We start from the raw sequence: 24,899 nt of genomic DNA, 5'->3' as shown, positions 1-24,899 counted from the left end.
TTTTTTTTTTTTTTTTTTTGCTATGGTGTTTTCTCAGATGATCCTTCAATGTTTACATACGCTACCATGTTCAGAGGTTTTCTGAAACATGGTACAAAAAATTGCTCCTCTGTTTAAGCTGTGGTGCATTGAGTCCACTGTTGGCTCAGCTGCATGAGAATACTCGAATGCCCATGCTTAAAATCGCCACTCCCACTTTGTCAAACTTCTGCTCTGGCCAGCCTCGGCCTCCCTTTCGCCAGGTCTTATAGCTTCTATTTCTCTCTCTCTCTCTTTCTCTCTCTCGAGGGTTTGTTAATTTCCTCAGTTTGTATACATATTAACACACATGGAAACATGATTAACAGATGGAACCTGCACTCTCTGCACTTCAGAGAGTTCTTTATAGAAATGATGAACTATTCTTGTCAGCTGCTTGTCTGATGGTTCAAAAGAAAATATCCAGAGTTTTATCGACGCTGGTCTTGTCCCAAGACTAGTTCAACTTCTCGGGTACTGAAGAAAAAATTTAAAGCCTTGGCTACATGTTTTGATAAAGAAGGCTGACCATTTTGCTTCGTTTGCAGATACGGTGCTCCATGTATGATTGATCCGGCATTAGGTACCATTATGAAGCTAACTGACGGAGACAATCAGCAGACCCAAGTATGTACTTTTATACTCTATATATGTTTCCTTTTAAAACACATCTTTTCGTTGAGTTATCATAATGTCTCTTGAATGATTAAATATATATCACTATATATACTGATAAATTTAGAGGATGCAGTTCTTGCATTGTTATTATGTTATATATGGCTTGTGTACAATGTTACGATTAGATTTTGTAACCAAAGAACAAAATGCCTAGGCTCTGGATAAACCTCTTTGAACTTATTTTTCTCAGGTTGTGATAGAGAGAGTGGTGTTTTACCAACCTGCTTACTCTAAACTATGTTCTAATATGGAAAGACATAAAGAAGGACGCTTGCAGGACGATTTCAAACATCACTGCAGGCACTGAAGAACATATTCAGGTGACGATTAGTTTATTTAAGAATGTTGCAGATAACATAAAAAAGCAAATTTGCCCTTCTGTAGCTATAACTAATTGTTATATATCTATCTCTGTCTTTCTTTACCCCTCCCTAATGTATAACAGTCAGTTATTGACGAAAATTTGATCCAAACATTGGTCAATATGGCTCAGAAATCCTGAATATTGACATAAAGGAAGAAGTCGTATGGGCAATTTCAAATGCAACCTCAGCTTGTTCTCATGATCAAATAAAGTACGTATGCCCTATCATCTCTCTTTTTTTCACTTTTTAACATGCTTATTGATCATCAAGTCACAGTGTCCGATCCATTGGTGTGATTCAGATACTTGGTGGAGCAGGGTTTGCATAAGACCTTTATGTGATCTCCTGGTATGTCCAGATCCAGTAATCATCTCAGTATGTCTGGATGAATTGGAAATCATTTTGAAGGACGGAGAGGCAGAGAGGAACATAGGAGACGTGAACTATCACTCTGTGCTGATTGAAGATGAGAAAGGGCTAGAAAAGATTCAGAACCTGCAACACCACGAAAGCAATGAGATTCAGAATCTTGCACCTTTGATGGATGGTCAAAACTCCAAGAGTGAGTCAAAGTACTTGGTGTAAGGTTTGGCTCCATTGTTCAAGTTTCTTGGAGTCTGCTTTGAGTTGTTATCTGTGCTAAAAACCAAAGAAGAACCTTTGCTGATCAAAGAACAATGTTAACGTATTTTTAATATTGTCACTTGTGACTAGGAGATTGACAAATTCAACATTACACACAACACAAGCTCACTATCTCATTTGGAACCATGCAGAATAAAAATAGTATATGGTCTGAATCCTATACACATTTCTACTTAGGGATATAAATAACCAAATGCATCTGATCTAAATATCGACAAACAAACAATTTGATATATACAATAAATTTATCAAGCTTCGATTATCTGCAAGTTTTAAAAGCTTATAATTTGTATCTCTATATACTAATTAGAAAGAGCAAAATTGATATCCAGCATCAATGCAAATGTAAGATTTGATTTTCAAACTTCTAAAATTTTGTTAAATGCCATAATACTAAAATTATGTATTTTGTTTTTATTTCGCATTCTCTCTCATTCGTCGTCTTTGTTAGAAAAAGGAGGTGGCGACGGCGTCGTTTAGGTGGATCCTGCAGCTTCACAGAGACGTATCAAAAAAAAGCTGCTCGATTCTACGTGCAAGGTCTCGACTTCTCCGTTAATGTCGTCACCTTAGGCTGGGCTGAGCTTTGACTCTGGTCCTCTCTAGCTAGCCGTTATGCAATATCCTAAGTTCTTTTTCCCATTATCGTTCAATGCACACAATCTGTTTGATCATTTGCCTCAGTGAAAACGTTACTGAGTTTATTCGTCTAAAATCTTTATATTTTTTTCTTGTTAAAATGTTCACTCTCATGAAGCTGCAAGCTTTTTGTTATGTTTCTTCAAGTCAATTCACTATAACTTGGTTGCAAAATGTAGATAATTTTTGTTGTGATCAATTTAGTGCAAGAGAAACTCAATTTCTTATTTGGTTGGTTGAAGAAACAAGTTTTGATGCTTTTTAATTGTTGATCTTCGGATACTTTCCTAAATCTCTAGTTGAAAATGATGCTGATCGCTCTGTGTTTTGATGATCGATGTTCTTGTGTGTGTGTGTGTGTGTGTGTGTGTGTTTACAGGTTTTGGTTGATTCGGAAACCATGAAAACAAGAGCTGACTACATACATGATCGAACAGACTCGTACTGATTGTGGTACCCCTCTTTGGCCTGGTGGTCCTGAGGTTAGACGACTCTTTGTTAAACCCTAATTTCACTTCCCAGTAGGGTTCTGATCTCAGCTTAATTAATTGAAATCTGGGTTTGATAAAACCGGTATTGAATTCAAAACCAAATTTGAATCGATTTAACCAAGGTTTAAATCCCAATTAAATCAAACCAAACCGGTTTTCTGATAACGATAATTAGAAAACCGTTCTTTCCTTGTTCGCTTCTCTAAATTCATCTGTTGATTTTACTATTTTTTTTCCGCTCTTTCACCATTTTTGTTTGTCAATTGCAAAAGTTCTCTGCCTCTTTCACATTTTAGTTGAGATTTCTTCAAGGGTTTCTCTTCAAGTTTCGCAAACTGCTTTTGGAGAGGTCGAAGAAGAGAGAAAGCCACGTCGCTAGACACTAGTAGAACCCCCAAGCTTTGTCGTCTCTCAAACGATCCCACACGATGTTCTCAGAATCTAAGAGTTTGCTCGAGGGGCTTTTCTCAGATGATCCTTCAAGACAGTTTAAATCCGCTGCCAAGATCAACACGATTCTAGCAAAGAGTTAAACTTCCTCTGTTTACTTTTCTTGGAAAGATTCGTCCTTTAATCATCAAACTCGAATGTCGTTTCTTTAAAAGTTTTGTGCTCTTCTTAACATATCTCTGTCCCAGGTATGTCAGAACTAGGGCCTCTTGATACCGAACATCTGATACGATCTGGAGTTATACCTCGTTTGGTTCACTTTCTTGGCGTGAAAGATTTCCCTAAGCTTCATGTTAGAAGAAATTACAAAACCCTAATCAAATTGTTATTTTTACTGTCTCAGTGTTAATCTTTGATTCCGATATATTTCAATGATCTTTTATAGTATGAGGCAGCTTGCGGTCTAACAAGCATTGCTGCTTATAGACCGGATCTGTTAGTTGCTCACAATGTTGTTCCAATCTTAGTCGAGCTTATTGCTTCAAATAGAGATTATGTCCGTGAGCAGGTAAGCATTCTACTTCTTTTTTTTTAGTTAGATATGATTGCTTTTGTCACAGATATGTGTTTTGACATTCGTCTTGCAGGCTATAAGGGCCTTGTGTAATGTTGCTGGTCATCCAAGACACCGTGACTATGTTCTTGATGCCGCTGTTGGGGCTTTGATGCCGCTGTTGGATCTGCTGTCCAAGGATACTACTAACTTGTCGATGCTCAGATTTGCTACTCTGACTTTGTCTCACTTGTGTCGTGGCATGTCTCCGCCTACCTTCGACCAGGTCTTCTTACCTCTCTCTCTCTCTCTGTTTCCTCTGTTTGTATACGTCCAATACTCTTTTAACATATGAATGCATTGATTAACAGGTGAAACATGCACTTGAACTACATCTTCATTCAAATGATGAAAAAGTGTTGGGAAATGTTTGCTCGGGCATTCAGTATGTGTGCGATGGTTCAGAAGATGGAATCCAGAGTGTGATCGATGCTGGTTTTGTCCCAATACTAGTTGAACATCTCCGGTTAGTACTTGTCATGATTAACCCTTTTGTGACATGTTTGGATACTCAATTTTTTTGTTTCTTTTGCAGACACCCTTCCCCATCTGTGCTTATTCCTGTACTGCATACCATTGGCACTATAGTTAACAAATGTAATCACCAGATCCAAGTATGTAATTCATATTCCATTTATTTTGTCCAATCTTGTGGAGTTATCGTTTATCGAAAGCGTATTATTTTCATAGTGTCTCTAGAATGTTTTTATAACTACACCAGTGCTTGCTTTGTTAATGTTGTATATGTTCCTTGGTTTACAATGTTGTGATTAGATTTTGTAACCAAACCTCTTTGAACTTGTTCTTCAGTGTGTGATAAATTGTGGTGCTTTACGCATTCTTTCCGACCTTTTTAATCGAGACTATGACAAAAACATAAATGGAGCCACTTTCTTCGCGACTTTCAGCATCACCGCAGGCTTTACAGAACATATTCAGGTGAGTGAGAAGTTATTTGTTGCTTAATCACATATGTGCATCAGTTTTTTGATTGTTGTAGTTGCAGAACATATACAGAAATTATACACTTGTGTTGCTTATCACTAATTCTTTGCCCCCTGGCGATAACAGTTAGTTATTGATGCAAATTGGATTCCAAGGTTGGTCAGTATGGCTCACAATGATGAATTGGGCATGAAGAGCGAAGCTGTATGCGCAATTTCAAATGTGACCTCAGGTGTTTATCATGATCAAATCAAGTATGTCGTCCTTGTCTTCTCACTTTTTGTAGTTTTCTTTTGTTTGCTTATTATTGATCAACCAATTCACAAATCTCCATATTGGTGTGATTCAGATACTTGGTGGAGCAGGGTTGCATAAAGCCTTTATGTGATCTCTTGGTATATCCAGATCCAGTGATCATCTCAGCTTGTCTGAATGGATTGGAAAACATTTTGAAGGCTGGAGAGGTAGAGAGGAACATAGGAGATGTAAACAATTACACTCTACAGATTGAATACGCGGAAGGTCTAGAAAAGATTGAGAACCTGCAACGCCACAAAAACAACGAGATCTACGAGAAGGCTTTGAAGATTCTGGAGACATACTGGGGTGTATAGGATAATGAGAAGACACAACAGCCTCCAAGGTGATGGATCTTGGCGACATTTTGGTCTCTAGTACAGAACTGGTTCCGTCAATTGAAAGTAACAGAGTCCATCGATGGAAGAGCTTTGGCTCCATTTTGTAATCAAAGGTTCCATGGAGTATACTTAGTTTCGTTTTGTGGCTATTAGAGTGTTTTTTTTGAATGAGTCAAAAGCCAAAGCATATATGAGTTCAAAGATTTTTACTTCACACTATAGACACAATGCTCTCATCTTTCAACACTAAGTTACTGATGAACTCGATCAAGGGATGGATCCGTTAAGGCTAAAATCGTTGAACAGTTGCAGACTTGCAGATAAAAAGATTGAAAAAGTGTTATGCATAAATAATAAACACAATTAATAAACTGGCCATCTTAGTGACTGTTACCTAATAAACATAATTACAGTACCTAATGACTGTAAAGAAAAGAAAACTGATCATACAGATTAGTCAGATTGTTTAGTTCCAGAGAATTATTGATTGGCTACAAGAACTCTGTAATCGTTGAAACAAACAAAACAATAACTTAGCCTATATCTTGGATGATTATATGTTGCTTGAGTACAATGCTGAGATCAGAATTTGTGACCAAAGTACAAAGTGGAAGAAGTCTTTGCTTGGGATCTGAATTAACTCTTTGAAATTATTCTTCAGTGTGTGATCAAGTCAAGTGTGGTGTTTACTCAAAGGGATTTTGGCCAGAAATACCATTTTTTCAAAAAAACTTCTCAAAAATGCTACTTTTCTTATTCTTTCTAAGAAATGCCATTTTTCATAAGAGGAAGAGATGTAAGAAGACTAAATTAACCCTGGCCTATTAACTGAAAAAATTGCATTAATCTATACTATTAATCTTAAACAAATAACATCAAAAATAAAACAAATGTGAGAGAAAATAAAGAATTTATTAGTTTTGGTTGAGAACAATGTTGACGACGAACAAAAATGTCTAGTCCACCGGATCTGGTCCACAGGATATGCTCCACTGGATCTTGTCCATCAAATATGGTCCACTGGATCTTGTCCATCGGATCTAGTCCATCAACATAAAATGTGTGGTCGATAGTGTAAACCTGGCTAGATCGTGAATGATGTCTTCTATAGGTGCATCACTTGTTTTATTTTCTGGTTGAACAGTTCTAGTTTCAAAAAATATGCAGAATAGACAAAATTAGTTAGAAAAATGGACAAGTTTTGGTTTATTGGTTATGGTCCATCGAGAGAGAAAAGACAAAACCTGGCTGAAAAGTGGATTTGGTCCATTGGTGATGCAGCACACATCCTTAAATGAAGTATAAGACATGAAACATATAGGATGGACAACATATTAGGAAACAGAAGAATGGACATGACATCATAATTAGTCCACCGGACGAGTTATTCAAGTGATGGACAAAATAACGGTAGACAAGTTGGTACGTAATAGATCTGGTCCATCAAAAACTTACATGGTGGGTTCTGAGAAGAGAACCTTTGTTTGCATTTCGATCCTAGGTTTTTTGTCCTCTGTTGCAGGTACAATAGATTTTTTGAGACTGTTGAAGAACAAAATTGAAAAATTGGACAAAACCCTAATAATGAGAATTAGAAGTACAAAACAATCCATGGTGTACCATACCTTGACTTGACACATGAATTTCGATTAACACATGGATCATCTCTAATCTGGACAGAGGCATCTGAGGAGAAAATAAGAAACAAAGAAGAAGATGATAAAACAAGAGAAAGAAAAAGAAACAAAGATTTTTTTCCTTTAAATTGTTTAATTGTCGTGAACGATAGAACAAGGGCAAAAGGGTACTTTTTGGAACCCTCTATGGCAGGCGGGAAAAGGGTTTGGCCAAAGTGGCATAGAAGAGAAAGATTGATACTGTTCATGGCATAATCAACATTTTTCTCTTACTCAAAATCTAAAAAAAATGAACGGCTAGGATTAAATATAATCATTGACCACTCGAAGAAACCGTAGTCTGTTCCGTAACACCGCTCTCTCTCTCTCTGTCGATCTGACACTCTTCTTCACTCTCTTCTCTGCATGTTTTCTCTAAAACCCTAAATGAGATTGATTATTACTTTGATTGATCTCTGTTTTCAAACACCTAGATTCCCCGATCATCCGGCGCCAAGCTTCGATGAAACCCTTAAAAATTCATCTCTATTGACGATGCGGGAACCGTGAAAACAAGAGCTGAAGATATGATCGAACAGAACAACAACAAGGATTGTGCTGATGATTGTGGTACAAGCAAAATCCATCATTGCCGTTGGCGTCGTTAGACCTACAAAACCCTAATTTCGCTCCGATTTGGGGATAATCGAGATTGATCCGATCCGATCCTAACCAAATACGCCTAACGAATTGAAATTGAGGTTTGATTAAACCGGCGTTAAACCCATAAACCAAGATTAAATTGTAATCGTAATTAAATCAAACCAAACTGGTTTTCAATTAAATTAATCAATATTGAATCAAACCAAACCGGGTTTCTGATAACAATCATTAGAAAACCGTTTTTTTCCGCCTCTTTATTTATTTAGCCCCTTGACCATTTTTGTTTGCATTCTTTCGCTTGGAAGAGAGGTCAAAGAAGAGAGAAAGCCATGTCGCAGAAACTCAAACCCCTGACAGAGGTTCGTCTTAACGTGTTTTACAAGTAATCAATGAGTCTCTGGATTTAGTTTTGATTGTATCAATTCGCGTAGGTGGACAAAGAGATGATTGATGGTGTTTGGTCAGATGATCCTTCAATACAGTTTACATACGCTTCCAAGTTCAGAGATGAATTGATGGTGTTTGGTCAGAGAAAGCCATGTCGCTGAAACTCAAACCCCTGACAGAGGTATTTTACTTCTTGTAGATACGAATGCTGAGGTATGAGTTGAGATTTTTATGTTATTTACCATAATGTGCAGGCTACATAGGTACTAGCTAATGTTGCTCGTGCTTCAATACAATCCCGTGACTATGTTCTACGGTGTGGTGCATTGAAACCAGTGTTGTCTCTGCTGAATGAGAATATGATAAGAGCAGGGACTGTATTGTAAAAGAGATAGTCACATGTGTGAGGAGGGCTGAATCTATTTGGGATCATGTGCAACAAAGTTCACACGTGAGAGATGAGGCAAGTTGCTTAGGAGGCTAAGAAGAACCTAGAAAGGGATTAAGCTATATAAAGAAAGAGAGGCACATCACAAGGGGCATGATGAATATGGTGAGAGTATAGCCGACATGAGGCTAAGTGGTGAGAGAGGAATCCGAGGGATGTGAGCGAGGATTGCCGATCTCTACTTTCACTTTCATTATCTTTGTTATCATCTTCCTAAGAGATTTCTAGAGTATTATTGTAATCTGAGAGCAAGACTTTACCTTTGACATTAATATTCAAGTATTATTCAGATTAAAGCTTTGATTCTATTAGTTTTACTGTTCAAAGCTTAACAGAATACTGAGAAAGTGAGATGTGGGTGCTTATAACCGCCTCTTGGGCTTTGTCAAACTTCTGCGCTGGCCACCCTCGGCCTCCCTTTCGCCAGGTCTTCTAGCTTCTATCTCTCTCTCTCAGAAGGCTTTGTTTCCTCAGTTTGTACACATTAACACATATGGAAACGTGATTAACAGATGGAGCCAGCACTCACCGCACTTCAGCAAGTTCTTCATATAAATGATGAGTGTTTTTTGTTAAATGCTTGTTCCACACTTTATAATATATCTGATGGTACAAAAGAAAATATCCAGAGTTTTATCGATGCTGGTCTTGTCCCAAGACTAGTTCAATTTCTCGGGTTAGTAATCTTACTCCAAAACAAAAAAATTTAAGCCTTTGCTAAATGTTTAGATCATGAAGGCTGACAATTTTTTTTTTTCTTTTGCAGAAACGATTCTCCAGCTGTGCTTGATCCTGCAATAGGTACCATTATGCAGCTAACTAATGGAGATATTCAGCAGACCAACGTATGTACTTTATATTCCATTTATTGTACCTTTTAAAACACTTCTTGTTGAGTTATCATAATGTCTCTTGAATGATTAATATATCACTATATATTGCTTGTGTACAGTGTTACGATTGGATTTTGTAACCAAAAGGCACTGGATAAACCTCTTTGAACATTTTTTTTTTTCTCAGGTTGTGATAGAGTGTGGTGTTTTACCTGTTCTTGCCAACCTGCTTACTCAACACGGTTTTAGAAAACGGCAAAACTTGAGGAGGGACGCTTGCTGGACGATTTCAAACATCACTGCAGGCACTGAAGAACAAATTCAGGTGACAAGTCTCTTGATTGTGAATGTTGCAGTCTTGTAAATAACATTAAAAAAAAAAAAAAACAAAAAACAAATTTACCCCTTCAGTTTTAAGTAATTGTTTTCTATTTGTGTGTCTTTACCCTAATTTACAACAGTCAGTTATTGATGCAAATCTGATACCAACGTTGATCAATTTGGCTCAAAATGCTGAAATTGACATAAAGGAGGAAGAAGCTGTATGGGCAATTTCAAATGCAGCCTCAGGTGGTTCTCATGATCAAATCAGGTACGTCCATGTCTTCTTTCACTTTTTAACATGCTTATATATTGATCATCACAAGTCAAACAATATCTGTTGGTGTGTTTCAGATACTTGGTGGAGCAGGGTTGCATAAAACCGTTACGTGTTTTCCTAGTATGTCCATATTCAAGAACCATCTTAAAGTGTCTTGATGGATTGGAAAACATTTTGAGGTCCGGAGAGGCGGGAAACTATTACTCTCAGCTGATTGAAGGGCTTGACAAGATTGAGAACCTGCAATACCACGAATAGAATGTGATCTACGAGAAGGCTTTGAGGATTCTGGAGACATACTGGGAGGAAGAAGAGGATGGTGAGCAGACACAACAACCTCCAAGTCGATCGATCTGGTCTTCCAGTTCCTCTGTATTCAACTATAGTTGAAATGTATAATTAGAAATACGCCAAAAAAAAAAAGAAAAAAACCTTTCAAACTGTTGAAAAAACTTTATCTACTTGATGAGATCCCCACACAACCTGATCGTAGAGTGTAAAAGCTCTGTGTCTTATGGAACCAAAACTTAAAGAGTGAGTCAAGTTCTTTGGTGGATTTAATCTTTTGCCCCACTGTTCTTTTATATCGTTTTGAGGCTATTATAGTTTTTTTTGTGTATATCGTTCCTACAAAACGAATTTGTAATGCAAGATTGATTTGGTGTGCGTGAGTGAACTCACAAACTAGTTTAAAAATTGTTAACTGCGCCCCCCAATGCACACACTAAAAAATACATGTACATAGGGAAATAATAGAAGGGTATTACCGTCATTTAAGACAAATCCTAAAGGGTTTAATTCCGAACCAATTTCGTATTTTTTTTGTTGGCAAATTAAAAAGAAATCTCTCCTTTCTTTCTTTCTTTCTAATAACAGCAGAGTCTTTCAGAACCAATTCGGTTTTTTTTTTTTGGCATGTTTTGTTTTGTGAAGAAGAGACGTGATCTTCTGAAAACGTTGAACGCTAATTACAAGCTTCTGATCCCTTTCTAGATCTCTGTTTTCAAATCATGAAAATGAGAGCTGGAGATATGATCGAACAGCAAAAAATTAGTGTTAGTGATAAGAGGACTTGTGCTGATGATTGTCGTACAAGCAACACCCACCATTGGTGTTGGCGTTTGCGTGGTGTTGGTAAGCTTAGACGACCACATGAACCCTAATTTCACTTCGATTTGGGGCAAAATCGTCTGATCCTTAAACCAATACGCCTAACATATTGAGATGTGGGTTTCAGTAAACCGGAGTTAAACCCAAAATTAAATTAAATTTTATTAAACCGGACCAAATCCCAAATTAAATCAAAATAAAACCGGTTTTCTGATAATGATCGTTAGAAAACCGTTTTTTTTTCGCTTCTTTATAAATTCACTCATCTGTTTATGTTCCCCCTTGACCAATTTTGTTTGCATTCTTGCTCTCAACTGCAAAAGTATTTTTGCCTCTTTCACTTCTCAGCTGAGATTTTTGTTCCTCTTTCAAGTTTTGTAAATCGCTTAGAAGAGAGGTGAAAGAAGAGAGAAAGCCATGTCGCTGAACCCCCAACCCTTGACAGAGGTTCGTCTAAACGTGTTTCACAAGTAATCAGTCAATCTCTTGTTTGGGTTTTTGATTGTATTGATTCGCGTAGGTGGACGAAGAGATGATTCTCGGTGTTTACTCAGATGATCCTTTAATACAATTTGAAAACGCTTCCAAGTTCAGAAAGATTCTATCACATGGTAACAAAACTACTTCCTCTGTTCTTTACTTTTCTTGATCTCGATCTGAGTGTTTCTTTAAGTTTCTTCTTCTTCTTATATATTCCAGAAGAAAACCCTCCTATTGATAAGATCATAGAGTCTGGAGTTGTGCCTCGTTTCGTTGAGTTTCTTAAGAAGGACGATGACAATGTAATTCAGGTTAAAAGATAAAAGATCCCATTAGTTAGATATTGTAATGATTGGTAATTTGTCCTGTAATTCTGATATTTCCATGATCGATCGTTTCGTTAGTATGCTGCTGCTTCCGTTCTACGACTCATTTCTGAAGAGAACACCAAAGTGCTAATTGATCACGGTGTTATCGAAATCTTTGTCCATCTTCTTGGTAGTGCTACTTCTGATGTTCATCTCCGTTTTCAGGTATTTGACTTCTTGTTGATACAAATGCTGAGGTATGAGTTGAGATTTTTTATGTTATTTACCATAATCATGTGCAGGCAACAAGGGCACTAGGTAATGTTGCTCGTGCTTCAGTAGAATCCCGTAACTATGTTCTACGGCGTGGTGCATTGAAACCAGTGTTGGATCAGCTGAATGAGAATACTCAGATGTGGATGCTTAGAACCGCCGCTTGGACTTTGTCAAAACTCTTCTCTGGCCAACCCCAGCTTCTCCTTCGCCAGGTCTTCTAGCTTCTCTCTCTCTCAGCAGGCTTTGTTTCCTCAGTTTGTACACATTAACATATATGAAAACGTGATTAACAGGTGGAGCCTGCACTCTACGCACTTCAGGAAGTTTTTCATAGAGATGATGAATTTTTTTTGTCAAATGCTTGTTGGGCACTTTATTTTCTATCTAATGGTTCAAAAGAAAGTATCGAGAGATTTATTAACGCTGGTCTTGTCCCAAGACTAGTTCAACTTCTCGGGTTAGTAATCTTACTCCTCCAAAACACAAAGTTAAAGCCTTTGCTACATGTTTATATAAGATAATGAAGGTTGACAATTTTTTTCTTTTCTTTTGCAGACACGTTTGTCCATCTGTGATTGATCCTGCAGTAGGTACCATTATGATTCTAACTAATGGAGTTAAGCAGCAGACCAAAGTATGTACATTTATGTTACCTTTTAAAACACTTCTCGTTGATTTATTATAATGTATCTTGAATGATTCAATATATCACTATATATACTGGATATTAGTTGAGAGGATGCTGTGCTTGCATTGTTAGATATTACGATTGGATTTTGTAACCAAAAGGCTCTGGATAAAGTACCTCTTTGAATATTTGTCTCAGTTTTTGATACATCATGGTGTTTTACCTCCTCTTGCCAACCTGCTTACAAAAGACTATGGTACAACATGGAAAAAAATAAAGAAGGACGCTTGCTGGGCGATTTCAAACATCACTGCAGGCACTGAAGAACAAATTCAGGTGACAAGTCTGATGATTGTGAATGTTGCAGATAACAATTTAAAAAAAAAAACAAATTTACCCCTTCAGTTTTAAGTAATTGTTTTCGATTTGTGTGTCTTTACCCTAATTTACAACAGGCAGTTCTTGATGAAAATCTGATCCCAACGTTGGTCAAGTTGGCTCAAAGTGCTGAATTTGACATAAAGGAAAAAGCTGTAAGGGCAATTTCAAATGCAGCCTTAGGTGGTTCTCATGATCAAATCAGGTACGTCCATGTCTTCTTTCACTTTTGTAACATGCTTATATATTGATCATCACAAGTCAGAGTTTCTATTGGTGTGTTTCAGATACTTGGTGGAGCAGGGTTGCGTAAAGCCTTTATGTGATCTCCTGGTATGTCCAGATCTAAGAGCCATCTTAAAGTGTCTGAATGCATTGGAAAACATTTTGAAGGCCGGAGAGACCAAAAGCTATTACTGTCAGCTGATTGAAGATGCGGAAGGGCTAGAAAAGATTAAGAGCCTGCAACACCACGGAAACAATGTGATCAACGAGAAGGCTTTGAAGATTCTGAAGACATACTGGGAGGAAGAGGATGGTGAGCAGACACAACAACCTCCAAGTTGATGATTTCTGGTCTTTCAGTTGTGAGAGAACCAAGTTCCAGTTCTTCCTAGCGGATTCACCTATAGTTGAAATGTATAATTAGAAATACACCCAAAAAAAAAAAAACCTTTCAAACTGTTGAAAAAACTTTATCTACTTGATGAGATCCCACACAACCTGATATTAGAGTGTAAAAAATCTCTTCCTTGTGAATGGAACCAAAACACAAAGAGTGAGTCAAAGTTCTTTAGTGGATTAATCTTTTGTTCCACTGTTACTTTAAATCGTTTTGAGGCTACTAGACTTGTTTCGTATATCGTTCCAATTGATGCAAGATTGATTTGGTGTGCGTGAACTCACAAACTGTTTTAAAGAATAAAAGGGTATTAACGTCATTTACACCAAATCCTAAAGGGTTTTAATTCCGAAACCAAATTTTTTTTGTTGGCGAAATAAAAACAAAAAAAAAAAAAAAAAAACTCTCGTTTCTTTCTAATAANTAACAGCAGAGTCTTTCAGAACCAATTTGGTTTTTTTGTTTGGCATGTTTTGTTTTGTGAAGAAGAGACGTGATCTTTTTAAAACGTTGAACGCTAATTACAAACTTCTGATTCTTTTTTGAACTCTGTTTTCAAATCATGAAAATGAGAGCTGGAGAAATGATCGAACAGAACAAAATTAGTGCTAGTGATAAGAGGACTTGTGCTGATGATTTTCGTACAAGCAACACCCACCATTGTCGTTGGCGTTTGCGTCGTGGTCGTAAGGTTAGACGACCCCATGAACCCTAATTTCACTCCGATTTGGGGGAGAATCGTCTAAAAGATTGAAATCTGGGCTTCAGTAAACCGGCGTTTAACCCAAAATTAAATTGAATTGGATTTAACCGGATCCAAAATTAAATCAAACCAAATCGGTTTTGTGACAAACGATAACTAGAAAAACCGTTTTTTTTCGTTCGCTTTCTTTGTTTGTAATCTTGCTCTGCTCAATTGCTAAAGTTCACTTCCTCTTTCACACATTTCAGTTGAGTTTTATAGGGCTTCTCTTCAAGTTTCGTAAACTGCTTTTGGAGAGAGGTCGAAGAAGAAGAGCGAAAAAAAAAAAAAGCCAACGTCGCTAAAAAACCCAAGCTTCGTCGATCGTCACACGATGTTCTCAGAAATTGCGTGTTTCCTTGATGGGTTTTACTCAGATGATCGTTCAAAACAGCTTGAATCCGCTGCCAAGATCAACGAGTTTCTCTTAAAGAGTAAAACCTTCTTTGTTTACTTTTCTTGAAGAGATTCGTCTTTTTATCGAATGTTTCTTTTTAAGTTTTTGTGCTCTCTCTCTCTCTCTCTGTCCAGATATGCCAGAAATAGGGCCTTCTGATACTCAACGGCTGATATATTATGGAGTTATACCTCGTTTTGTTCAATTTCTTCACAGGAATAATTCCCCTGCGCTTCTCGTACGTTAGAAGATTTCCCCTAATCCAAGATTTGATATTTATGATGATGATGATCAGTGTAATCTTTGATTCTCATGTATTCCAATCACCTTTTTCTAGAGTCTGTCAGCTGAGGCTCTATCAATCGTTGCTGCTATTAAACCGGATCTGGTTGTTGATCAAGATCCTGGTCCAAGGCTAGTCACGCTTATTGCTTCACCTAGAGATTATATCCGTGATCCGGTAATCATTATATTTTGTATACTACTTCTCTAGTTAGAGTATGATTTCTCTTTGGCACAGATTATGAGTTTTTGACATTTTTATTCTTGTAGGCTTTACTGGCACTTGCTAATGTTGCTGCTGATCCACTACACCATGACTATCTTCTTAAGTCTGGTGCATTGATGCCACTGTTGAATCTGCTGTCCAAGGATACTACCTTGTTGACGCTCAGAGCTGCCACTCTTACTTTGTGTAACTTGTGTCGTGGCAACCCTCCACCCACCTTCGAACAGGTCTTTTTACCTTATCTCTCTGTTTCCTCTGTTTCTATACATCCAAAACTTTAATTTCAACATTTGAATGCATTGCTTAACGCAGGTGATACATGCACTTGAACTACATCTTGATTCAAATGATGGAAAAGTGTTGGAAAATGTTTGCTCGGCCATTCAGTATCTGTGTAATGGTTCAGAAGATGGAACCCAGAGTGTGATCGATGCTGGTTTTGTCCCAAAACTAGTTCAACTTCTCCAGTTAGTACTAGTACTTCTCCTTTTGTGACATGTTTGAATACTCAAAAGGCTGACAATTTTTTTTGTTTCTTTTGCAGACACCCTTCCCCATCTGTGCTTATTCCTGTACCGCGTCTCATTTCCACTATAGTTAGTAAACATAAGGACCAGATCCAAGTATGTAACGTTAAAACTTTTCGAAAGCGTACTTTTTTCAGTGTCTTTAGTACGTTTATACCACTATTAGTAGAGAGGAGATTCATTGCTTGTGTTGTTATATGTTCAGTGTTTGATCGATTGTGGTGCTTTACGCATTATTTCTGACCTGTTTAATCGAGACTATGACGAAGAGGTAAAGACAGCCACCTTCTTGGCGGTTATAAGCATCACCTCAGGCTTTAGAGAACATATTCAGGTGAGGAACTGACAAGTTATTTGTTGCTTTCTCATGTGCATCAGTTTTTTTTATTGTTGTAGTTGCAGAACATATACAAACTTTACACTTGTGTTGCTGTCGCTAATTCCTTTCCCCTGGTGATAACAGGCAGTTATTGATGAAAATTTGATTCCAAAGTTGGTCAGTCTGGCTCAAAATGATGAATTGGGGATGAAGAAGGTAGCTGTATGGGCAATTTCAAATGCAACCTTAAGTGGTTCTCATGAGCAAATCATGTACGTCCCTCCCTGTCTTCTCTCTTTTTTCACTTAAACATGCTTACTGAATCATTAATTCACTATCTCCATTGGTTTGATTCAGATTCTTGGTGGAGCAGGGTTGCATAAAACCTTTATGTGATCTCCTGTTACATCCAGAGCCAGTTATCATCTCAGCGTGTCTGAATGGATTGGAAAAGATTTTGGAGGTTGGAAAGGCAGTGATGATGAGAATAGGAGGAAACGTGAACAATTACACTCAACGGATTGAAGACGCGGAAGGTCTACAAAAGATTGAGAACATACAACACCACGAAAACAACGAGATCTCCGAGAAGGCTTCCAAGATTTTAACGACATACTGGCAGGAAGACGATGGTGAGAATTGAGAAGACACAACAACCTCCAAGGTGATGATCTCGTTTTGCAGTTGTAAGAGAACCAGATCTTCATCTACTTTATGATATCTTCATCTACCTTTCAAACTGTTGAGAAATCTTCATCTACACTATGAGATCCAACACAATCTATTTGAAAAAATGGCTCTCTAGATATTAAGAGATTAGGTTGATTTAGGAAAGATGACTGTAGATACGTTTATCCATTGAAATAATTAGGCTGAATTGTACAGTATTTGGCATTAGATGAATGTCAGGGAAGGTGATATTTGGACATATTGGTAACGTTGTTGGTGTTGTTCAACTTTTACTGACAACATATTTTTCAGCCAAGATATGAGTTCAAAGCTTTTTACTTCATACTATAAACTCCTCTCATCTTTCAACACTAAGTTCCTGATGAACTCGATCAGTGATGGATCGTTGATTAATGCAATTATCGTTGAATAGTTGTAGATAAATAGATTGAAAAAAATGTTATGCATTATAAACACACTTAATGAACTGACAATGCATCTTGTAAAGAAAAGAAAGCTGATCATACAGATTTGTCAGATTGTTTGGTTCCAGAGAATTATTGATTGGCTTCAAGAACTCTATAATCATTGAAACAAACAAAATAATAATTTAGCTTTCTATGTGACAAGATAAACAAAGGAAACAGTAGAATCATACGAGAGTGAGGTTAATATATTTTCCCAATCTTTTTGGAATATGTCTCCTGATAAGCGATTTTGCGCAAACATAGCTACAGAGAGACATTTTCAGGTAAATTCAGAAGCATTTCTTACTTCCTTAATAAACAAGAAATCAGATACTTACATATGTTTTAGGTAAGGCAGTGACCCACATTCCATAGGGTTTGAACCAAAAAGGTAATTTGGCACAAGTCACTGCAAAAAGAAGCAAAAGGTTCCCCCATTTTATAACTTTTTGTCAACTAGGACAGTAAAAAACAGAGGAAGAACACTTCTCACGTAATTCAAGATACCGAAACTTGGGAAAACTCTGGTGGAAGTCTACCTGGAAGAATGAACCTCTTAAGGGAAGGGACACTGCAAATGAAGCAACATTAGTTATATAGAGTTAAAAACCATAGATTTCCTCCGGCTAGTTTCTTACAAGTGTGTGATATGACAAGTGTCGTTGTTGTTGAATCAACAGTTACATTTGATTGTGCTGTTTCATCCTTCGTTGAGAACATCTTGAGTTATTGTACTGTACACTCACATACCAAGTAGATAAAAGTAAGAACCTAGAGTCGATAGCTTAAATGGCGACTTTGCGACATGAGCTTGTACGCTGTATATAAACTTAAGATCCAATGTTTACTGTCGTCTAGTAGAAAAGAGGCTTGGTAAAAAGTTACTGAAATCTTGAAATCTCCATGCTGGTTATAGAACCAAAGAAAGGGTTTAGTTATTAGGATCATATTCATTATTTACGGAAGCACCATTTTTAGCGATTTAACACCAATTAGAAAAGAGAGAGAGAGAGGTGATCAAGATAAATGTAAGTACTGTATGTGGTGGTTCAAGTGGGAGACAAATCAGTCCCTTTCTGTCTTCTCAATCAATTTTAAACCTCAAAATGAATATCCTCCTAACCAATACACTGTCCAAAAAGCACAAAATCTTGTTTTTTTCAACATTTAAAGATATGCCTTTATCATCATAACCTAAATTCAAGTATTGTCACTTTGACCCAGGACATTGTTAAGTCAACATTACACACCAAGCACACAATCTTATTTTGGGTAACCATTTGCAGAATAAATAATATGTGGTCTGAATCCTATCTACATGGCTTATTTCCCTACCACACTTGTTTCTTTTCTCCTTTATAACCAATCTAACATATCTCAACTTTTTCACTATGTACATATTTATTTATCCCCCAAAAATTTGGAACGTAAGATTGAATGAACGGCTACGATCAAAAAGGTACAAGTGAATCATCATGGTTGATCCCCACTCGAAGAAACCGTACACCGTTCCGTATCTGATCAAACACACCGGTCAAAGTGGCGCCCTTTTTCTTTTCACCAAAATCAACTCACAATAAGCGAACTTGTGTTTGGCGGGTGGCTTCCTCTGTTAATAGAGAAGAAACAAGAAGGTGTTTTCGTCATTTTAAAATCAAATTCCTAGGGTTTAATTCCATAACCAATTTTTATACAAATCGCGTTTAGTTTTTTTTTTTTTTTTTCTATCATTGTGATTTGTGTCTGTCGGTTTGGTTCTCTCTCTCTGACACTCATTATTCACTCTTTCCAAGTTTTCTTGCATGTTCTGTAAAGAGACGTGATCTTTCCTTTATCATCTCTGTTTTCAAACCCTAGCTTTCTTGATCCCGATCGCGCGGCGCCAAACTTCGTAAATTCAACTGATTGAGAATGTTGGATCACAGTGAAGAGGTAAAATGATGATCTGCTTCTTCTTCTTTTGATTCTGATGATGATGATTGATGATCTAGTAATAAGCTGATCGATCTCTGTATGTTTCAGGTTTTGGTTGATTCGGAAACCATGGAAAGAAGAGCTGGAGATGTTATGATCGAACAGAGCAACAACAAGAAAACTTGTGCTAATTGTGGTACAAGCAAAACCCCTCTTTGGCGAGGTGGTCCTTCTGGTCCCAAGGTTCAGACATAAACCCTAATTTCACTCCGATTTGGGGGGGGATCAATCGAGTTTGATCTTGTCTCTGATCTGATATGTTTTTTTTTTATTGGTTTTGTTCTATGTAGTCGTTGTGTAACGCATGTGGGATCAGAAGCAAGAAGAAGAGAAGAGTAACAGAGGATGATGGTAACAAGAAATTGAAAAAATCGAGTTACGGCGGCGGGGGAACCCCTAAATTTGGTGATTCTTTGAAAAACAGAGGTTGATTGATTTGGGGATGAAGAAGAGTCGATCAACGGTGGAGAAGCAACGACGGAAGCTTGGTGAGGAAGAACAAGCCGCTGTGTTACTCATGGCTCTATCTTATGGCTCTGTGTACACTTAAGTGGTTCCTACACCATGATTAGGGTTTTAATTCTTGTGTTTGGGGAGCAATGATGATGATGATTAGTGATGAGTGATGACTAACAAAAAATGGGTGTGAAATTCTGTGTTTTTTCCAATTTAATTTGTTTTGGATTTTTGGGGGTATCTTTATGTTGTGATTTTAGTAAATCACAAAAGAAAAGTTTTGGAAATTGTTAGAAGATTAATGAAAGAAACAAAAGATGTTCGGTGGTAGTATTATTTAATTTCGAACATTTGTTTTAAATTATTGTTTTCTGTGTTGAAATTTTGTCTTTATTAAGACAGGAATGGGGCTTGCCTATCTGTTAAGCACAAATCTTGTCCAGTCCCAGAACTATATAATACAGTGTAATTTTAAATTTTGAAATGACAAATAAATTTTATTTTCTCATAATTGTATGTTCTGAGTTTGCTACTATATTTCATTATGCTGCCACTTTTTAGGTTCAATTCTCTCATTAATCGTATATATAAAATTACTTCCAATTTTCTTTTCCATCAGTTCCGTGGGAATCAAACAATTATAAAAGTAGGGAATGATCATTTTTGTTACACATTAATGATAATAACAAATATTATGATGTGTCAACATTAAAACCCATATCACTTATTGCATGTCCCGTAGTTAGGTAACACAGATCTTGGTCTGGCCGCATGGAAAATGTTTTTCTTTATACACGTCTGCTAGTACTATTCAACTAGTTAAATGGGTTTAGTTGTAAAATCAACTCCAATCGCCATTTAGTAGGAGTACTAAACTTAAATGTAAACTTTTGCATAATTAAAATAATTTAACATTATCAAATACTGTATTTGATTATTAACAAAAACATAGATGAATCTTTTGCAACAGAGACAACCTGCATAACTTACATTCCTCTGTCACACCAACACTTAAATTTCTTGCTTCTAAATTAAAATGTAAAATACACAAAACTTCGTTTATTACATGGTGAGTGTGTGTGTGTGTGGAGATCTCAACAGTTCAACTCACTGTCCAGAGAGATTCAATCCATCGTCTAGAAACCCCATACATATACATGTAAGTAAAAGCCAAAGCACATGTACTTACCAAAAAAAACAGAGGATTGAAGTTTTTTTTGCTTGATTAAGAAAATCCAAGAACTGTGCTGAAATGGTTTTAAGACAACTTACGTTTCGCAGAGGCGATGAAGGCTTCGACAAGGCAAAGCCATATTCGACGCCAAGAACAATCGACATACATAAGTACAAGAATGCCTATCAGTGCAGTAACATAAGTTGCAGCTGTACTCCAATAAAAGACCAACATGTCAATAGCAGCTTCATTATCATCTTCTTCTCCTTCATTATCTGGTTCCTCTGAGTTCTTCTTAGCTTCACAGCTTCTATCGGTTGGCGGTCCACAGAGAAGAGGATTGCCTATGTAGCTGGTCTCGTCGAAGGTGTTAAATTGCCTACCTTGGGGAATGATGCCTGATAAGTTGTTGTAAGAGACGTTGAAAACAGCAAGAGAAGTGAGATTGGTTAATTGGTGAGGAATTCTTCCTTGTAACATGTTATAAGAAAGATCAAGGCTCTCAATGTCCTCCAGTTTGGAGAAGCTATCTGGTATAGCACTTGACAAGAAATTATGAGACAGATTCAAGGCTCTTAGTTTGGAGAGATCTCCAAGCTCTGCTGGGATAACACCACTTAGTTCATTATTTGACAGATCCAAGCCATACATATAATCAAGTGTTCCTTCACTTAACTCAGACGCCCCAGTATAAGAATCATACCTTTGCTTCGCTGCAAATTTGATTTCAATTTTCATATGAGTTAGGTAATTTAACCTGAAATACTCAACCACAAACGTGGATTTGTAAACCAAAAATGTAGATTTGTATAATCCCAAGTATAAGTTCTCCACAGAGGAAACTGCACCAATGTAGGCAACTTGATCATCGTTCCCTCCCAGTCCAAATGATAAATTACTGAGGCATGACGGTATAACGCCATTGAGCTTGTTATTTGAAAGATCTAAAAGTCTGATGCTTCTCCATTCACACAGCATCCTTGGAATACTTCCTGTTAAGTTGTTACCCTTCAGCAAAAGAATACTCATGTCGTAGGCATTTACAAACTGCGGGATACTCCCAGAGAGATTATTATTCCGTAAATCAAGTATTTGGACATTTTCGAACCATGTGTCCGGAATTGGCCCTGTGAAGCTGTTGTTGTGTAGGAAAAAGCTTGGCCAAACTACACTACCAACATGTGATGGTAAGGCTCCAGTTAATAGGTTTGCAGAGAGGTCTAGAAAATAAAGATTTTCATAGGCCAGAAGCGAAGGTGGTATTGCACCTTCTAAGAAATTGTTGGACATGTCAAGTAAAAACAAACTAACCAAGTTAAGCAAACCAACTCCGATCTTCCCGGTAAATAAGTTGTTATCGATTCTTAGCACCAACAATAAAGTGAAGTTTGTACGTCTTTGAAGGAAATGGCCGCTAAATTTGTTGTGAGACAGCTGCAGGAATCCTAATGAAAAGCAACCTGTGCCAAAGCTTCTAGGTAGCTCTCCTGATAAATTATTATAAGACAGGTCCAAGAATGAAATGTTTTTCATTTCACCCATAGATGATGGGAAATTCCCTTGGAACCCATTATTCGAGCCATTCATATGTACCATATTCCGAAGCACATGACCAATATTATCAGGTACCTGTCCACCAATATCATTATCTGATATATCCAGAACATGCAAATTATGCATGACTAGTGTAGGCATTTGGAAGACAGTGAATGAATTGTTCTTCAACTGTAAGACTTCAAGTTCTGGATTATTCTCCAACAGCCATGTAGGAATATTTCCAGATAATCTATTGTCGGATAGATCAACTAGACGTAAGTTCTTCTGGTACATGAGAAAGTTGGGGATTTTCTCCAAGCCGCAAAATCGTAATACAACAACATTTAGTTGAAACTTTGGCTTCCAATTACTTTCTGTCTCTACTTGAACCATATCAGTTGCTGATGAAATTATGAGCACCTTGAGCTTTGTTAGGTTGGCAAGTGGATCGAGTGAGAACAAGCCTTCAAAGTTATTATCTGACAACGATATATATTGGAGGGACTCGAGGCTACTGAAACTAGATGATATATTTCCACTTAATTGGTTTGATGAAAGATCCAGAAACCGTAGCTTGTTCAACCTACCAAAACACAGAGGAAGCTGACCTACAAAATTATTTCCTCTGAGATCTAGTTCGCGCAGATTCTTCATTTCACAAAAAGCTGCAAAAAAAGGATAGTTTGGAAAAAAAAGCAGATGATGAGAATAATAAGATTAGTTATATTTCTCTCATAACACTTCTCAGACCTAATATGTTATGTTGTTCAAATAGATAATCTTGGAGGTGAGGTAAAGACATATTACCTTCCATTGGTATAGGTCCGTCGAATCCATTTTGAGCAAGACTCAGGACTTCCAAGTTAGTCAAATTCTTTAATTCTGAAATAAAGTAAACATAAACATTATACCTTGAAAATTGATATTTCGGGAGAAAGACAAAGGCTAAATTCACATCCAACCTTAATAAATTATAAAGTCAAAATTTTAGCAAACTTGCCTTCCCATTCCATTGAGCCATAAAGTCTATTATCACTTAGATCTAGAGCCTTCAGCTTCTTTAAGTAAGGAAACTCTGCCATAAAACAAAGAAACACAAATCAAAGACTCCTAATAATATGGACATGATGTTCTTAAAGATAGCATAAACTAGTATCAGCAATTATGTAGAGTTTCAACCTGTTAAAAGTTCTACTACAGAAAAGAAAGAAGAACAATTATATATGAACAGTCACTATTGACGTAAATGCTACTACCTCTTATAGGCATGGAGCCGTTAATTCCGTTTCCGCTTAGATCCAGCAGTTCCAAGTTTGTCAAGTTTCTAAGTTCTGAAAGAGACTCCACGAGAATACTCATTCGATAAGAACTAAAATAAAGACATGGGATATTGTATCGAGTACTATATAAAAGAGAAACGATCTAACCAATGATACATCAGAAATAAATAGGTTTACTAGAAAGAGAAACATACCTTTAACAGGAAAATGGCCATCTACTAAGTTATACCGAAGAGAAAGCTTTGTAAGTGATGTAGCAGCATTAATTAAGAAAGGGAAAGATGTTATTGTTGAATTCATTTGAAGATAAATTCAGACTCTCCAGGTTTCTTAATAACCTTAGGCTTTTATAACCTGCAAAATAAAATCTCGTTAACAAAGTATACAAAAATAACATAGCTCCTTCTAATCACTTGGATAAGTGGATGATAATAGTCTTGTTTGCATGCAAATGGAGATAGTGTGAGTTGAACTGTACGGAGTTTGGAAGGAACATGAGTGAATGTGCTACATGGCATATACATCAACTCTTTTTTCATGCTGGAAATAATCTAAGGTACTATAGTTTTAAATGGTATCAACTTTCAAGAATTTATGAAAAACTTTAGTGCAGGGAACAATGTATCGAAATAGAGACCGTACAAGTGGTAAGAAAAAAGAAACATTGGGAGAAACTTGATATACCTTCCACATCATCAACCAATCTGTTTAATCTGGACTCGGATAAGTCCAGAATTCGAACCTCTTCAAAAGGATGCAGCAAAGAAAGATTTAGAGGAGAACTCTTTAAAAACATCGATTTGTAAAGGGAAAGCTCCATAACTCGCCTGCTTGTACGATTGCACTTAACTTCCTCCCACAGGCAGCAATCGCTATTTGTATTATTAGTCCAAGTAGGGAGAACAAAGTCATGATTCCATCCTTGGCTCTTTGAGATGACAAATTTTTTGAGCTCCAACAAAGCTTTCCTTTCTTTCAGGATACAGCTTTTATATCCATGTAGTTGCCCCAACATAATCATCATCCATATCAGGTTTTGACCCAAGAACACCTTCCCTTTCATTGGTTTAAGTCAAAA

General features: G+C 37.0%; 4 protein-coding genes and 3 pseudogenes across 4 annotated transcripts in view; 6 read left to right on the top strand and 1 right to left on the bottom strand.

The window, feature by feature from the left end:
• Window positions 1-1,646, top strand: part of LOC104751595 (importin subunit alpha-1-like) — a 4,525-nt gene extending 2,879 nt beyond the window's left edge. The window contains exons 10-13 of the mRNA XM_019230449.1: window positions 412-492; window positions 567-645; window positions 1,338-1,409; window positions 1,470-1,646. Of these exons, the coding sequence (XP_019085994.1) occupies window positions 412-492; window positions 567-645; window positions 1,338-1,409; window positions 1,470-1,646 (409 nt within the window). The remainder of the gene's footprint in view (window positions 1-411; window positions 493-566; window positions 646-1,337; window positions 1,410-1,469) is intronic.
• On the top strand, window positions 1,962-5,618 carry LOC104723744 (importin subunit alpha-8-like). Its single transcript, XM_010442147.2, has 11 exons — window positions 1,962-2,051; window positions 2,158-2,246; window positions 2,725-3,364; window positions 3,475-3,578; window positions 3,672-3,794; window positions 3,874-4,065; window positions 4,151-4,305; window positions 4,375-4,453; window positions 4,650-4,778; window positions 4,911-5,038; window positions 5,134-5,618. Exons 3-11 carry the CDS (start codon window positions 3,265-3,267, stop codon window positions 5,396-5,398), a joined length of 1,275 nt encoding a protein of 424 aa, XP_010440449.1. The 5' UTR covers window positions 1,962-2,051; window positions 2,158-2,246; window positions 2,725-3,264; the 3' UTR covers window positions 5,399-5,618.
• LOC104723737 lies at window positions 8,660-10,470 on the top strand (annotated as a pseudogene).
• LOC104751585 (importin subunit alpha-1a-like) lies at window positions 11,498-12,365 on the top strand. The gene is made up of 5 exons (XM_019230443.1): window positions 11,498-11,527; window positions 11,601-11,691; window positions 11,780-11,871; window positions 11,965-12,093; window positions 12,171-12,365. Exons 1-5 carry the CDS (start codon window positions 11,498-11,500, stop codon window positions 12,363-12,365), a joined length of 537 nt encoding a protein of 178 aa, XP_019085988.1.
• LOC109126656 (importin subunit alpha-1-like) lies at window positions 12,781-17,350 on the top strand. Its single transcript, XM_019230440.1, has 4 exons — window positions 12,781-12,792; window positions 12,971-13,108; window positions 13,228-13,355; window positions 16,623-17,350. Exons 1-4 carry the CDS (start codon window positions 12,781-12,783, stop codon window positions 16,906-16,908), a joined length of 564 nt encoding a protein of 187 aa, XP_019085985.1. The 3' UTR covers window positions 16,909-17,350.
• On the top strand, window positions 18,815-20,167 carry LOC104723723 (annotated as a pseudogene).
• Window positions 21,085-24,884, bottom strand: LOC104751578 (annotated as a pseudogene).

Source organism: Camelina sativa, chromosome 2 (assembly GCF_000633955.1).
Source record: "Camelina sativa cultivar DH55 chromosome 2, Cs, whole genome shotgun sequence".
In the NCBI taxonomy this organism is placed as follows: Eukaryota; Viridiplantae; Streptophyta; class Magnoliopsida; order Brassicales; family Brassicaceae; genus Camelina; species Camelina sativa.
Note: the sequence above shows the minus strand (reverse complement) of the source record. Positions and strands in the feature narration are given on the sequence as shown.